This window comes from Equus caballus, chromosome 14 (assembly GCF_041296265.1).
Source record: "Equus caballus isolate H_3958 breed thoroughbred chromosome 14, TB-T2T, whole genome shotgun sequence".
Classification (NCBI taxonomy): Eukaryota; Metazoa; Chordata; class Mammalia; order Perissodactyla; family Equidae; genus Equus; species Equus caballus.
In genome coordinates this window covers 37767640-37783240 of record NC_091697.1, presented here as the reverse complement: position 1 = coordinate 37783240, position 15601 = coordinate 37767640, and the positions used below count along the sequence as shown (strand labels likewise).

Below are 15601 nucleotides of genomic sequence, written 5' to 3'. Positions count from 1 at the left end.
AACTGTGTAAGTCACTGACTGCCCTGAAAAGACAAGGTAATTGTATAAAGGCTTTTTCAGCGAGAATGTCAGATCAGGACAAATTCATCCAAACATGAGCTCAATGCTTGTGATAGAAGGCATGATCCAGGAGTGAAAAGCATAAGCCCCAAATTCAAATTAAGGGAGACAGCATCCTGACTCAATCACTTTCTATCCATATGACTTTCCACAATGAACTTAGACTCTGTGCCTCGTTTCCCACAGCTATAAAATAGGATTGAATCACATCTACAATGCAGAGGGTTAAGAATTAAGTAATATAATACTCATACAGCACTTTGCATGGTTCCTGGTACACAGGAAACAGAGTAACCTCACTCTGTTAGTTAACCTCACTGAAATCTTATCCTCAAGTGGAACGTCTGACTTCAGAAGAGAAATGACTTCTTGTGAGGAGAGAAGCTCATTAACCTGACCCTTGTACTCCAGCATTCCCTATACTTTCCTCATAAATCTGTGCTCAACTAGGCCAAATCCACACCGTTCTCATTAGATGTCCAAGATCAGTGGTCTGGCTTTTGTTTTGTGAGTGGCAGGGGGTGGGGGTTGGCTAATAATGAATCCCTTTGAGAATGTGACAATAAGCTATGGGTCCCCTCACTCTGAAAATGCTTATATGTTCAAAAGGTGCACATAATTTAGGCCAAGGGATTCACAGACCCTGTAAAGCCCTCATTTGGAACCCAGGTAAGAACCCTGACCATAAATTGTACTTCCGCCTTAACACAATGCCCTGGATGGTTGACAGCCTCTCGTTAGAAGGCCTCTGGGCTCAGAAACACATCTGTTTACCTGGCTTGAGGTTCAGCATAGGTGCTGGCATTGGAGGAGCAGAGGTAGGGACCCTAGGTGATGTTGGAACACTGGTGACCTCAGCTAGAGTTAGAAATCAACATGAAAGCAAGGATCAATCAGGCTGCAGGAAACAAGAGCCTTGCGCTGGGCCTGTACATACACCAACACAACCTATGAGAGACTGTCCCCAGGCAGAACCGGACACTAATTTCCCATGAACTCAGAGTTCTTGTCCTTGGTCAACTGGAATCTGTGACTAAGGAGGGCTTGAAGACGTGTTTGCTAAAAGGAAACAGTTGCATTGAAAGGTATATATTCAGGAAGGCTCGGAGGTGAAAAACGACATCTGGGATCTGCATTGAAGCACTTTGAAAAGACCACTCATGCATATTAGATTTTTGTATCGTCTTAAACATCTGTGAGGTAAGGGGAAATGTCTAGAGTTGGAGCTATCTTTGTCCTCTCAGTGGTGAATGACTAAGACTTAAGTAGTAGTTTCCAGGCCCAGAATAGTTACCAAATAAATAGCATTCAGCTCAGTCAGTTCTGATGGACCCAATGCAGTTCCCAAGGACCCTGCATCTTAAATGAGGCTTAACTCACACCCACTAGCATATACCAGACCACACAGATGATCTATACATTTGGTTAGAAGGTGGACCAGACCTTTTAAGGTTCCTTCTCACCTAAGAGATAACAAGGAGAGGTGACAATTTCGACTCTCTCCAGAACCGGAAGTGGCATAGGATTCCAAACCACTTACTGAAGGTCTCAGAGCTACCCAGAGGGTAAGCTGAACCCAGAATTAAGCCCAAACACAGTACCTGGCACAAAAGCAAGTCAGTGAAGGGCTAAATCAAGATTGTGTACTTTTTTTCTCATTAGGCACATTTTTTTTCCTGTGAGAAGTTTCTTTTAAATTTCAACTCTAGTAACAATAAAAGAAAACCTCGGGTTCCTTGGATAGGGGGCAATTGATTTGAAAAGTCTTCTAAGAGACCCAATTTAATTTGGCATCTAGCCAATTTTCCCCTTGAAGAGAAAAAAAAGTTTTTCAACAAATACTTGTTAGTGCCTGTTATGTGCAAGGCATTAGTTTAAAGAGGTCAGCAAACTTTTTGTAAAGGGCCAGCTAGTAAATGTTTTAGACGTTGAGGGCACTATGGTCTCAGTGGCAGTTGCTCAACTGTCAGCGTGAAAGTAGCCATGAATAGTATAACAACGGGTGTGGCTGTGTTCCAATAAAACTTCATTTATAAAAGAGTTGGTCAGCCTGTTTTGTAATCTGATTTGACCCAGAGGCTATAGTTTACTGACCCTGATCTAATGTGTAGTCAGAGGCTTTTAAGAAGAGGACAATCCAATCCCCTCCCTCCAGTTTAAAATCTAATCTAGAGAAAAAAGCAAGCAAGCAAAAAATCTGACCAAAGAATCATAACAGAAACAATAAAGAGGAGGAAACCTAATTGGCATGACTAGCGAATTTGTCTTCCTCAGCGGTAAATATTTTCTCCAGGAAGAAGCTAGGAAACTAAAGGGTAGATGCTTGAGTGTGGAAAGGGTGTGGAAAAGCTCTAACAGAAAGTTGAAGAGTATGTGCAGCCTGTGAAAAGTGCAAGAAAATTCAAGCAAAGAATTGGTTTATTGGAGGATCTCCTTCCCACTGGACAGAGTAGTGGCTTTGTAAATACTTGCCTATTAAGGAATTTCTAAGCACTATAAAGTTCTCCTACTAATTTCTTTCTGTCATTTTTTTAAGTCAGCCAGAACAATAATACAATTTCACAACTCCAAAAAAGTCGTACCCACAATCTCTTCTCCACATGCTGCCTCCTCATGTCCATCCTTAGTACACTATATCCCCAGCCTCTTTTGGCTTCCCTAAATTGCCTTCTAGATTACGTTTCCCCAAAGTCAGCTATTTTCTCCCTCAGAATGACCTTATCTTACTTGCCCTCATAAAAGAAACAAGCCGAGTCCAAAAGTTGGGAGATTGCAAAGTCAAGTTCCTCTCAATTAGAAAGAAAGAGACATAGCTTCTTAGGGCCAAGCGTATTGGGTCCTGTTACCAACAGAAGACCTTAGTGGATGGAGATTCATTAGGAAAGAACACCAGAAACCAGGAAATCCTGAAGAACCTACTCCTTTCATCGAATGGTAAAGAAAATTAAGATGTCTACATTAAGACAGGAAAATGTGAACTTCCCAGATATTTAGATTTCATGAAATTCTTAAAAGCAACTAGTGAACAGATATTGGGATACATATATTTTCATATGGCAATAAAATCATTTTAATTTTTAAACAAGTGATTTTGTGATATGTGAGATATGCTTCAAAAAATCTGAAGAAGGAGGCTGGCCCATGGCCAAGTGGTTAAGTTCACGCACTCCGCTTCGGAGGCCCAGGGTTTCCCCAGTTCGAATCCTGGGCGTAGACATGGCACTGCTCATCAGGTCACGCCAAGGCGGCATCCCACAACTAGAAGGACTCATAACTAAAAATACACAACTATGTACCGGGGGGCTTTGGGAAGAAAAAAGAAAAATAAAATCTTAAAAAATAAAATCCAAAGAAGGGCAGAGGGAGGGGGTGGAACTATGTATGCTTATAAACGTATACGCAACAAGATTGAGTTGACAATTGTTAAAGCTGGGTGATATATCTTCTTAACAGTACCTTATATTATATTACCTACTTTAGATATTTGAAATTCTCTGTAATCATTTTAAAATGTTAAGAAAGGATATTTTAAAATTCTTCTAAGACATAATCTCAGAGAAAAGGGCAGTTCTTTAAGTTGAATAAATTCAGTTTGATAAAAATGTTCACTATATTTCATTATGGAATACTGAATGCTTTTTCAGGAACCCACCAGCATTTTTTTTTAAGAAAACACTTTTTTCATTTTTTTGAGTAAGACTGGCCCTGAGCTGACATCTGTTGCCAATCTTCCTCTTTTTTTTTTTCTCCCCAAAGCCCCAGTACACAGCTGTATGTCCTAGTTGTAGGTCATTCTAGTTCCTTAATGTGGGATGAAGCCACAGCATGCCTTGATGAGCAGAGTGTAGGTCCGCACCCAGGATCGGAACCTGCAAACTCTGGGCAGCCAAAGCATGGAGCACAAACTTAATCAATCAGCCACGGGGCTGGTCCCTCTACTAGCATTTTTGAAGCACTGTTTTAAGAGATGGTTTGCTGACTGGGAAGACCCTCTAGTCTATGGTTTTGAATCAAGGTTGGTCTTAATACTTCATTCTACACAAGTAAAAGTTCTTCTATTTTCTAAGAGTCACTGGAAAACAAGATAGTAGGAACATCCTCTTTCCCCATGAAAGGAAGAGAAAATTACTACCAAACAGAAAATTCTAGCTCAGTTAACCCCCATGAAGTGATCACAGGAAGAAGGAAGACAAGCTCACCTGGTTTTATCTCCAACGATATGGTGTGTTTCATATCATTAAACCACCCCCTGTGCTCAACACGGCAACAATACAGGTCACTGTCAGCCTGGACTGCATCCTCTATGGTCAAAGACACATTCCCTTCCAAAAGGTTTCCCTTTAGCTTATAACGTATGTTCTTCTGAAAAGTGACATGGGTTCCATCAGTCCGGATAATTTCATCTGAGCATTGAGACATAGGACATGCCCCTCGGCCCCAGCACATGGTCGTGATGGCTCCATTCGCCGTTGAGTAGGTGCAGAGAAGCGTAACAGGTTGACCCACCACTCCACTCACTTGTGTATAAGAAACTACAGCATCTACAAATAAAGAGAAAACAGAGCACACGGCCTCAATATTTAATTTTAAACATATTTTGACTGTTTTCTTTGTAAAGTTCATTTGGTTTGTAATCATATGACTATATCTCAAATTTTTTAATTTATTATAAGTATTTTTCTATGTTAGCATATTCTTTATCAGCATTACTGTTTATTAGCTATATTTGTAGACAAAATATGACAAACTTTTTTCTGTATTCAAGATTGTTTTCTAATAGGATAAATTTCTAAGAGAGCAAGTACCAGTAAAAGGGCAGAAATGTGTTAGTCTCTTGATGAATATAGCCAAATTTCTTTCCAAAACCATTTGGTTTGAACCAAATGACACTCCAGTAATACATGAGCCATGTATTTGATCATGTGTCCAGCTATCTACTTATTAAGCAGGTAATACATACACGTGGCTTTTCCTTTCCTCTAGATTCAATCACTGTCTCAGTTGAAATATGTTTAAAAATTCCATTGCATTTAAAGTTTTAATTTTTAATGTTTTTGAAACTGCTATTGCAAATGAAGTCACCTTACAACTCATCTCATAAAAAAAAAGCACAGCTAATGGTTTGTTTAAAGTGTTGTTGGCTTAAAGGCGGAAGTCTAGTCAACTCTTCAGAAACCAGTTTTTAGAAAATTGGTTCCTAATCCTTCCAGGAGGAACTGAGGCTTGTCATGGGCTTTAGGATCCATCCAAAATGTTCAAGCAGGAATCCCTTCTCACAAGTTGTTGACAGCCCTACAACTGAGCAAGGTCCACTTACCCCGGTGAAACCAGAGAATTGGAAAGTATTCAATCAAATACTCAATCATGTCACTTAAAAACCAACACGAAAACTCTATCCTGTGGCAGCAATATAAAAATCTTATATTGCCAAATGCAGTCAAGGTGGCCCTTAAAAGAGGTCTAAGACTCAGCAACTAATCAATCATATTTAAGACTGGGCTATGAATTTGGGAAATGCTCTGGGAATAAAATGGTCATTGTTACATAAAATAAGAGTCGATTTTTTCACTGGAATTCTTACAATATTTAATTTGCCCAGTACCATTTTTGGATTACAAAGATAAGACATTCTAATTATAAAAACTAAGTTGTAGAAGTATAATAAAAAATGAACTTTCCCCCATAATACCACGTCTAGAGATTACTGTTTTTAAAATTTAGGATGGGTCTATTTCTAAATTTTTCCCCTATCTCATAAAATGTTTTGAATTAAAATATTTTATTTTTAAAAGAATTAGTTGTACTTGGTTAAAAAAAGGTGTCAAACAGCACAAAATGGACTCGTCTCTTTTGCACCCTAACACTGTTACTATTTCTTACATACACTTGAGTAATCCGTGCATACACAACTACCTACTCACTCTTTATGTTTATACACACATGGCAGCACATGACACACTGTTCTGCATTGTGCCTTGCACATTTATTCATGGATTTTGTAATTCGTAGCATTTAAGTAATCTCTTGGGAGTAAGATTTCAGCCTGATTCTTTGCTCACTACGTGACCCATTACCTTCCAAGAGCAAGCCCAAGGACATCCATCTTCCTGCACCACACCCACACACCCTCTGCAGTCCCCTCTCCTCAGGGCATCCAAACCCCAGCCCACCTATTCACTTACCTGTCAGAAGTAGTATGAGGCTTGAGATGGCTACCAGAGGACACATGATGGCACTGGCCTGAAGGAAAGAGAAAACAGGCTGGTTGGTGTGCCCCTTATCCGACAGTATAGGAACAAGTCTTAATCTTCAGAGTGCAACTTCTCCTTTCACCCTGACTGTGCGTATCACATGAGCCAGCCCTACTAGCAATGAGAAACCACACACACATGCACACTTTAGATGTCTGTTAGCTCCAGCGTGGCTGAGTGATCTGTACCTTCCAATAGACTGGCAAAGCTGTTCTCGGAAGCAGCCCCTTACTTCCCAGCTCCTTCTGCACACAGAATCCAAACTGACTCCTGGTGCTGACACAGGAGATAAGGGAGCAAACAGGAAGGAAACCAGAGGCTGACTCAGTTGGGGGAACACCAGAGCAAAGACTAGTCTTCCTGTGGCCAAGGTTCATTTACCTTGGGCCCCTGAGATGAGAGTCAACTGGCCTTTTGGCGAGTGCAAAGTATTTCCTCCTTTTTGGCCACAATGAGTAGTCCCCAGCCTCAGTCACACGGCCAAGTTTGCCATTAGCAAGAATTATGCAAGAATGTGAATCACTGTGTCCAACCATTAATGCTACAGGAAGCAATGACTCAGACCACATCTTACTGAGTGATGTCAAGAGAATGTTTCAGGAAGCAGAGTCTGGACCAGACTTGGGTTCAGATCCCAGCTCTGCCACTTAGGAAGCAGAGTATCCCTCCAAGTTACTGAGTAACTCCAAGATTTGACTTTCTTATTTGTAAAGTAGCACTAAAAATAGTTGCTGTATCTCCCTCAAAGGATTGTTATAATGAGCAAAAGTGCTGTGGGACAACTTTGAAAACTAAATCTAAATACGCATTAATACTAGCCAAGGTTTTCGGAGACTACTGAGTAGTGGGCTCTGCGCCAAGCATTGACATGCGTTTAATCCTTACAGGGTCCTTTAGGCAGGTGTTGCTTTTAACCCCATTCATGGAAGAGAAAGCTGAGGCTTGGAGAGGTCAAGTGAACCTAGATTCCAGACGAGGTCTTCTGATTTTTGCTCTTTTTTTTTTTATTTTTTTGAGGAAGATTAGCCCTGAGCTAACTGCTGCCAATCCCCTTCTTTTCACTGAGGAAGACTGGCCCTGAGCTAACATCCATGCCCATCTTCCTCTACTTTATATGTGGGATGCCTAACACAGCATGGCGTGCCAAGCGATGGCTTGTCCGCACCCAGTATCCGAACTGGTGAACCCCAGGCTGCCGAAGCGGAACGTGCACACGGCCCCATGACTTTTGCTTTTAATCATTAAACCATATAAACATGTGTCACACTGCCTAGTACTTCATTAACTCCTCTCTGGTCTAAAGATTCAGTGACATCCTCCCAGGGAAGCTGGTGCTCCATTTCTAGCCTTCTTGAAGCCTGTGACAGGCTTCATGGAGAAGTGGATAATGGCCTCGGTATACTGTAAGTCCTGCCCCGGAATACAAACCCCTGACTCCAGGCAGCGTCTGCACTTGGAAGAGATCTAAAGCCTGATGCTACAAACTGGTGGCTCAAAGACCATATTTGGCCTGTAGAAGGCTTTATAAGACAGGGTTGAAAAATTCATTTCTCGAAGGCTAGAATTTTAAAATCTGGAGAGCCCACATTAAAACTCAGCTTTTTGGCTTTTTGTGAAATAAAATTAGATGGCAACATGGGGCCCCCATACCTTACCCTCTTCAAGTCTACCCTCTCCAGCCTGCCCTGCCCCCGCCTCCCTGGGGAGCTTCGGTGTCTGAAGTTGGCCCGGGTTGGAGGAGGCCCCTGCCTTACACCTTCCTCCATCTCCTTGAACACAAGATCTCTCCTGTCACTGGGGCTTCACAAAGACTGTCCCCAAGCCTATTTGGCAAAATTCACCTCTTCCATGAAATAAAGGGCTTGGACCATACGATCTGTAATAGCCCTTCTGGCTTTACGATGCCTTGCGCTTGAATTCACCTGAGTCACAAGATGAGTTCTACCATGGAATAAGCACATTTTGGATACCTGTCATCCTCTTATTCTCTGCATTTACACACTTCAAGGGGACACTATTGACTCCACCGCAACCACCATCAAAGGCGGGGAAACAAATTCTGAAATGCCTCACACAGAAGTAGGTCATGCCTTATTTATTTGGGAGGCAAAATATTTTATGGCTAGTTTTGTTATACTCTGATACTCAGCCAAAGGTCAATAGGTCAGTGATAAGAATTTTTCTAATTTAATTCAGTTCTTCCATAGTTATTACCGATATACTGAGGCTAACGGGGTATGACTCAACATACTAAGGATGAAAAATTCCAGGATTGTGCAATCAGGTGGAGACACAGGTAAGAAAGCAAGTAACTAATAAAATCAGGCAGAATGATATGAACAGTAACTAGATAATCTGAGCATGGCATTCCCCCATTTACAACCCTCCCATGGGTCTTTCTGAGAAAAATTAAATCTAACTCTTCATCCAGATTTACAAAGTCCCAGGGATCTGGCCCTGCCTTCTTCTTCTCAGATTTTTCTACCACTCTTTCCCCTGCCCAAAGGGCTTAGCCGCTCAGGGTTCTCTCAAACGTATCCCCACTCTAGGACATTTCCCTTGTGGCGCACTCTGCCTAGATCCCCATTCCTTCACTCCCTCAATTTTGGAGTTCTACTGTTCATTCTGATACTGCTTACGTGTCACCTTCTCAGACATTCCTCTGGTCCCTCCATCTAAAGTAGCCAGTCACTCTGTCTGTATCACTCTATTTCAGTTCTCCACATAGCATTTACTACCTTGTTTCCTGTGAAATATTTGTGTGTGTGTGTGTTGTCCATCTCTCTTCCCTCTTGTACACTGCTATCCAGTAGAACTTTTCTGTGATGATGGAGATGGTCTCTGTGGGCGTTATGTGAGCACTTGAAATGTGTCTAGTATGACTGAGGAATTTAATTTTTTCTTCATTTAATTTGATTTTGGGGTTTTTTAAATTTTTTACATTTTTTTCTAAGTAATTTACAGCCGCTCATGGCTACTGTGTTGGACAGCACTCAACGCTGGACCATAAACGCCTTCAAGGCAGAGCTCTTCCCTTCCATCCTCTGCTCTATCCCTGAAACGTTGTAAGGGACCCAATAAATATTGACTGAATACACTAATGGAAGGACAAAGGCACAGGGAGAGACCGTTCATCAGCTGGGGGAGTGAGCGGGGGAGTGGGAGGAAATCTCTAACAAGAGTGATGTGTGAGGTTCACAGTTGGAGAATGGGGGAAGGGGCGGAGAGCATTTTAAGCAGAGGAAATGATGAGCAAGAGCCAAGACAGGAACATACAACCAAGGCTCTGAGATGTTAAAACTGTACTGTTCTGTAGCATTGAATTTTCTGACAAGCCCATCTCCCATGAGAGCCTCCACTGTGCCCTAGAGGCTCCTGAACAGCACGATGGATTTTTTGTACTTGAGCTATACAACCTCCATAAATCACTACCCTTAGAGTCAACTTTGTGACCCCTTGAAGGATACAGCCCAGTTAAGGGATAAGGCTCAGACACCCAGCACGAACTCCCAGCTGCTAATTCCACATGAGAAGGAGTGCCCTGCAGGTGCACAGGGGTGACAGGATGAGGCTTACCTTTTTTTTATTATTATTTGAGGAAGATTAGCCCTGAGCTAACATCTGCTGCCAATCCTCCTGTTGTTGCTAAGGAGGACTGGCCCTGACATCCGTGCCCATCTACCTCTACTTTATATGTGGGACGCCTGCCACCGCACGGCTTGACAAGTGATGTGTAGGTCTGCACCCAGGATCCAAGCCAGCGAATCTCGAGCCACTGAAGCAGAACATGCAAACTTAACCACTGCACCACCTGGCCAGCCCCCAGGCTTACCTTTGAGAAGGAATGCTGTGGCTGCTAGATTGAGAAGCAAAAACACCTGTCAGGAGACTACGGCAGTATTTCAGGAGAGAGGAAAGGATAGCAGCAGAGATGATCAATGAACATCCAGAGCTCTCGATGTTTAGAAAGCAGAGCAAACAGGATTTCCTGCAGGATGTGAAAAGCAGGAGTCTAAAGATGACTCCAAGGCATTTTGGCCTGAGCAACATGAAGGACTGGAGGTGCCATCAACTGAGACAGGGAAAGCTGCATGTTACACCAGTTTGAGAGGAAATATTCTGGATTTTGGACATGTTGAATTTGAGATGTCTTAGACACTCAAGTGAAGACTCTTCAAGTTCAGGAGAGAGGTCTGGGCAAAAGATACGTATTTGGGAGTCATTGGCATAGAAATGGTATTTTAAAGTCATGAACCTGAAGGAGATGCTCAAAGGAATGCCTATGGCAAAGGACTAGGCCCTGGCATGTTCCACAAAAGGCTGAGGCGGAAGAGGCACCAACGCACAAATGGAAGCAAACCAAAGGAGCGGGCCCATGGCCAAGTGGTTAAGTACGCATGCTCCGCTTCAGTGGCCCAGGGTTTCACCAGTTCTGATCCTAGGCACAGACATGGCACTGCTCATCAGGCCACGCTGAGGTGGCGTCCCACATAGCACAACCAGAGGCACTCACAACTAGAATATGCAACTAAGTACTGGCTAGCTTTGGGGAGAAGAAGAAGGAAAAAAGAAAAGATTGGCAACAGATGTTAGCTCAGGTGCCAATCTTAAAAAAAAAAAAAAGCAGCAGCAAACCAAGGAAGCAGTAGGAAAAGCAGAAAGCAAATGGCATGCTGGAAGCCAGGTGAAGCACATGCATCAGTGAAGCAGTAGTGATCATGAATCAAATGTTGCAAAGGCAAGGTGCCGGAGTTCTGCTCCAGCTGAGTCCAGGCTCCTGAGGGAGGGATGGAGTCGGCGCAGTGAAGAAGGAGACGTGAGACTTGAGTCGGTGCAATCAAGTCTGTCTTTACTGTGCACAAGTGTCATTTTTATATTTTTCAGGATTAGTACAGAAATAGCTCTACAAATGTTCTCAGAGAGATCAGGAAGCACAAAGCGAGCACAAGAATTTTTACTAGCATTCCATTCTATAGAGCACAAGGTTAATGATCATCTTTTCCGCAATTAACTATTATTTATTGTCTCTAAACTAAAGGAGATAGGTAGCTTAACATGTGTTGTCGTAGAATATGTTTAAATTTAACTTCTAAACTTTAAAGGGTATAGAAATGACTTCCTCTACTATTTTGGGACGAATATACATTGACGTCAGGGATGGGGTCTATTTGAATCTTCTGTTCTTCATGTATAGATTTATGGGTTCAGAAACAAAAGTAATTTATGGTAAAGTTAGATCAAAGGCAGAGAGAAGGTCCAGACATTGGGACAGGACAGCATTCCATCTGTTCACGAATTGGGGGAGCTACCCTTGCCCCCACTGATCATCTAGTCATTGTTCAGATGGTTAATGGGAACAAAAAGCAACTCCCAGGTATCTTATCCCCAGGACTACGTGCGTTCTCAGCAGGTAGTTAAACATCTTTACATTCCCATGCCCCTTAGGGGGTGAAAGCATTTCTTTGTCTTTCAGGGGGTAGGACTATTTGTCCCTTGAGCACACTGCCCGGAGAAAATATCATTTTGCTAGTAAGGCATCAGGCTGAAAAGCTAAGTTAAATTATATATCTTCAAGAATAAAAAGCAGAAACAAGTATAGTCATAACCTTGATAGAAAGCATGCATACATTTCAGAAAATATCAGGGGTGTCGGCCGGCCATTCTTCACCAGGGGCGTCCCTGCGCCCCTTGGCCCTTCTCAGCCCAGACCCTGTCAGACGGCTGTATAGGCGTCGGTAACAGGGCTCCCGGCAGCAAGGGAGGAGGTTTGTCTATAGGACTGAGCAAGCTGGGGATCATTAACGACCTTGACAAAAGCAGTTTGGGGAAAGAGCAGTTAAGCAATTGTTCACTTTCCCTATGTATGTTACTCCTCAAAAAGCTCACAAGGAAAGGGAAAATGAGGAGAGAATTAGAGACAGAGAACTCTTCCAAGGAGTTTTGCCACAAAAAAAAAAAAAAAAGGACGGGGGAGTTGGGGAGTAGGGTCAAGAGAAAGTTTTTTTAGGATGATAAAAATAACAGCATGTTTGTATGATCTGGAGATGATCCAGTGAAGCAAATAAAATTGATTTGGGAAAAGGAAAATCTGTACAGCAAAGGAGGGATGGAAGCCAGCGCCCAACTAAAGGATTCCGCTTAGACATGGCCTGGGGTAGCATGTCAGCGAGAGCGAAGGGACTAGGGACCAAAGCACAACCATCTGGCAGCACTCCGGTGCTACTGGAGGTAGGGGTCGTGAAAGCGAGAGCAGCCCACGAGGTTGATGTTGTTCTCCAGCTCCCTGCAGCTGCAGGCTGTCGGGGAGGACTAGCAGAAGCCACTTCCCAGGAGAGCTCATTTTTTTAACCTTCTCTGGTATCTGTCTAAATAATCCAATCGGGTATCTCCCCCACCTTAAAAGCGTTCAATGTCTTCCCGGTGCCGAAGTCCAAATTCTGAAAGCTGCCTGCCTTTGCAAGCTGGCCACGCCCTTCTACCTCAAGCCTCACAAAACTCCAAGCAAACCAAACCATTTGTACATTCTAGTCTTTGCAAACTCCATAGGTTCTAACACAGAAGAAACTACATACTATCAAACCTCGAAAAGTCAGAAGCCAGTACTAGGCTCCTCCTTTAATGAAGATTACACTTTACACAACTGGTTATTTTTCACAATTTACAAATATTTTTACTTTACAAATCACAGAAGTCAATGAACCAAACTGCTAATACAGCTATGCTCTAGACACATGTATTCCCATTTCCATAATATTATGTAATACCCATTTCACAGATGAGGAGAGGCCCAGCAAAGGTATGTGTTGACTCTAAAGTCAAACAGCTTTCAAGTAAACCTAAATAAGTATGGCCTCCTCCAAAGGCACCACAGTGTTCCCACTGTGGTTTAATTTTTCCTCTCTATTCCTCTTGCTGGTGTTGCCTAGGAGAAGGTTAAACAACTCAAATGCGTAAATCGATTATTGCAGTTTAAATGAGAATCGATTTCCCAAGAAATCCAAAGAACTCTATTTTATGTGAATTTCCCCTAGTTTCTATTAGCTCAATCATCATTGTCCTAATATCCCATATAATACTGAGAAAGTTCAACCAGAAAAATTCTGGTTTTCTCTTTGGCATAGGTTTCCAGGAGGCTGTACTTACAGATGAGTTAGGAGGTAGTTTTCCAGCTCCACTGGTGGTCTGTGACTGATCCTTTCTCCAAAGGTTTTTATGGATACAGACAACTTTCTCCCAGAATTCCATTCTTTATCTCTTTGCCACACCTTCACATAAGAATGTTGGGAAGTATCTTCAAAGTCTGCCAATCTTTTTGCTGGGTTTGATCCACTTAATAACTTAAATAGATTATAGGGAGACACTAGTGGGCTAGAACAGTATTTGCTCTCTGCTAGGCCATTTTTAAAAGATCTAGCACAGATCTTGATTTTAGGTCGGACTCTAGGCCTGAAAAGTCATACAGACTTCGAGATTGTTTATACATGAAGGGACCTTAAATTACTTGGGGCAAATTCTCTCATTTCTAGATAAATAAACTGAGGACCCAAAAGAGGAATAGAGTATGGGACTCACAGAAGTCACTTGGGGCCGATGCAGAAGTGAAAGCCAGATTTGCCTACTTCTACTCCACTGGTCTTGTCACTCAACAAATATGATTTCACCAAACGCTTATTGAACACCCATGCTAAGCCATGGAACACTCGAAACAAACAAAACAAACCTATACTCTCTGCCCTGAGAAGTTTAGGAAAACAAGCTTCCACCTTTAATAAGAATGAGGTAGAGCCACATTGTGCGCCAGTATAATTTGTACACGTCTTTCACATGTTAATAAGATGTCAACTGAGACTCCAGTTTTGAAGCGTTGGAAGTGTTTGACAAGGATGTCAGAAAACTGGACTAGAGCTGAAATCCTTCAGCTAGAGGGCGCTACTTGTGTGAAGCAGAATGTTTCCCCAAGAAATTCTGATATGAGGGGGAGCCTTTTTTCACTTCCCACCCCAAACGATGGCTGTTGTCTACTTTAAAATATTGATAACATCACGGATTTGGTTTTGAACTAAAACTTTCACTTTCAACCAGTGAGCCTTGCTGCATTATCACATGATTGTGAGACATTTCCTCCACATCCATTTTAGGGAAGACCGGTGGTGATAGCATGGGATTTTACCAAGAAGAGGTAGGGTGGTTTTCTAAGGGACTCTGTACTCTCCCAAACCAAGACCACTGCAGGACGGCAAACCAAGTTGAACCTCCTGAGCTAGTAGCAATTATTCCAAATGTACACTGAGCTTTGTCGAAACCCTTGTCAAGGCACTGTATCAGTGGTGGTGGGCAATGGGACTCCAAACAATATATCAATGTACTGCTTATATAGAGTATGTAAAATTTCTTTTTTAACCATTGGCCCTGAGCTAACATCTATTGCCAATCTTTTTTTTCTTCTTCTCCCCAAAGCCACCCAGCACATAGCTGTATATTCTAGTTGTCGATTCTCCTAGTTGTCCTATGTGGGATGCCGCCTCAGCATGGCTTGACGAGCTGTGCTAGGTCCACACCTAGGATCTGAACCAGCAAAACCCCGGGCTGCTGAAGTGGAGCACGTGAACTTAATCACTTGGCCACAGGGCCAGCCCTAAAATGTTTTAAGAAAAATGCCCCCAAAACAAGCAAGTCCCCAAACTGTCCGTTCCTACAAAAGTGGAAGTCTTTTACATTCATGTATTTTTCACAGTCTAATCACAACCATTCTTTTCTTTATCCAAGATAGACAGAGAGAAAAGAAAGCAACGTAAGTTGCCTAAAGCTACATTCAGACATCGTCAAGCACCTAGAAACATGGAAGGTTATGAAATAATGCTTCAATAACCATACAAGCGCTAACGTGGCAATGCACATGTTTTTCTACAAAGCAGAAAACACAGCAGGTCACTCTATATTTATTTGGGGGTCTGCTCTTAGAATCTATGTCACCTGTATCACTTCATGCCTTCACCTGGTTAATATTTATTGAGCACCTGCTGTGTGCCAGGCAATCCTTATTCTCTGAGAGTCACTTGGAATTTTATAGAGTGAAATTAAACAAGTGGTAAAGACAAGAATTAGTATTTCCAGAAGAAAGAAAAAAATAAAGAAATCATCAAAAAATTCTTTTCTGTATCATTCAGAATCTAGTATGCAGATCTGTCAATGCCTACTGCCTTTGATTGTCATCATTTGCTTGGCTATCAGGCTGCCCTGCTGGACTTCCTTGAAGGCAAACACGAATGTTTCTATCTGTGGCACCTGTG

The 15601-nt window shown here is 42.3% G+C and overlaps 1 protein-coding gene across 4 annotated transcripts in view; it reads right to left on the bottom strand.

Moving 5' to 3' along the window:
• TIMD4 (T cell immunoglobulin and mucin domain containing 4) overlaps positions 1-13658 on the bottom strand; it is a 92401-nt gene extending 78743 nt beyond the window's left edge. The window contains exons 1-3 of one of the 4 annotated variants that reach the window (XM_070232992.1): positions 13455-13658; positions 6243-6300; positions 4260-4601 (exon numbers count right to left, since the gene is read on the bottom strand). In XM_070232992.1, the coding sequence (XP_070089093.1) occupies positions 4260-4601; positions 6243-6300; positions 13455-13556 (502 nt within the window). In that variant the 5' untranslated portion in view covers positions 13557-13658. Of the gene's footprint in view, positions 1-4259; positions 4602-6242; positions 6301-6499; positions 6647-6692; positions 6746-13454 lie in introns of those variants that run through there. The other 3 variants (XM_070232991.1, XM_070232994.1, XM_023617338.2) reach the window with 3 other exon arrangements.
• Positions 13659-15601: the final 1943 nt, after the last annotated feature.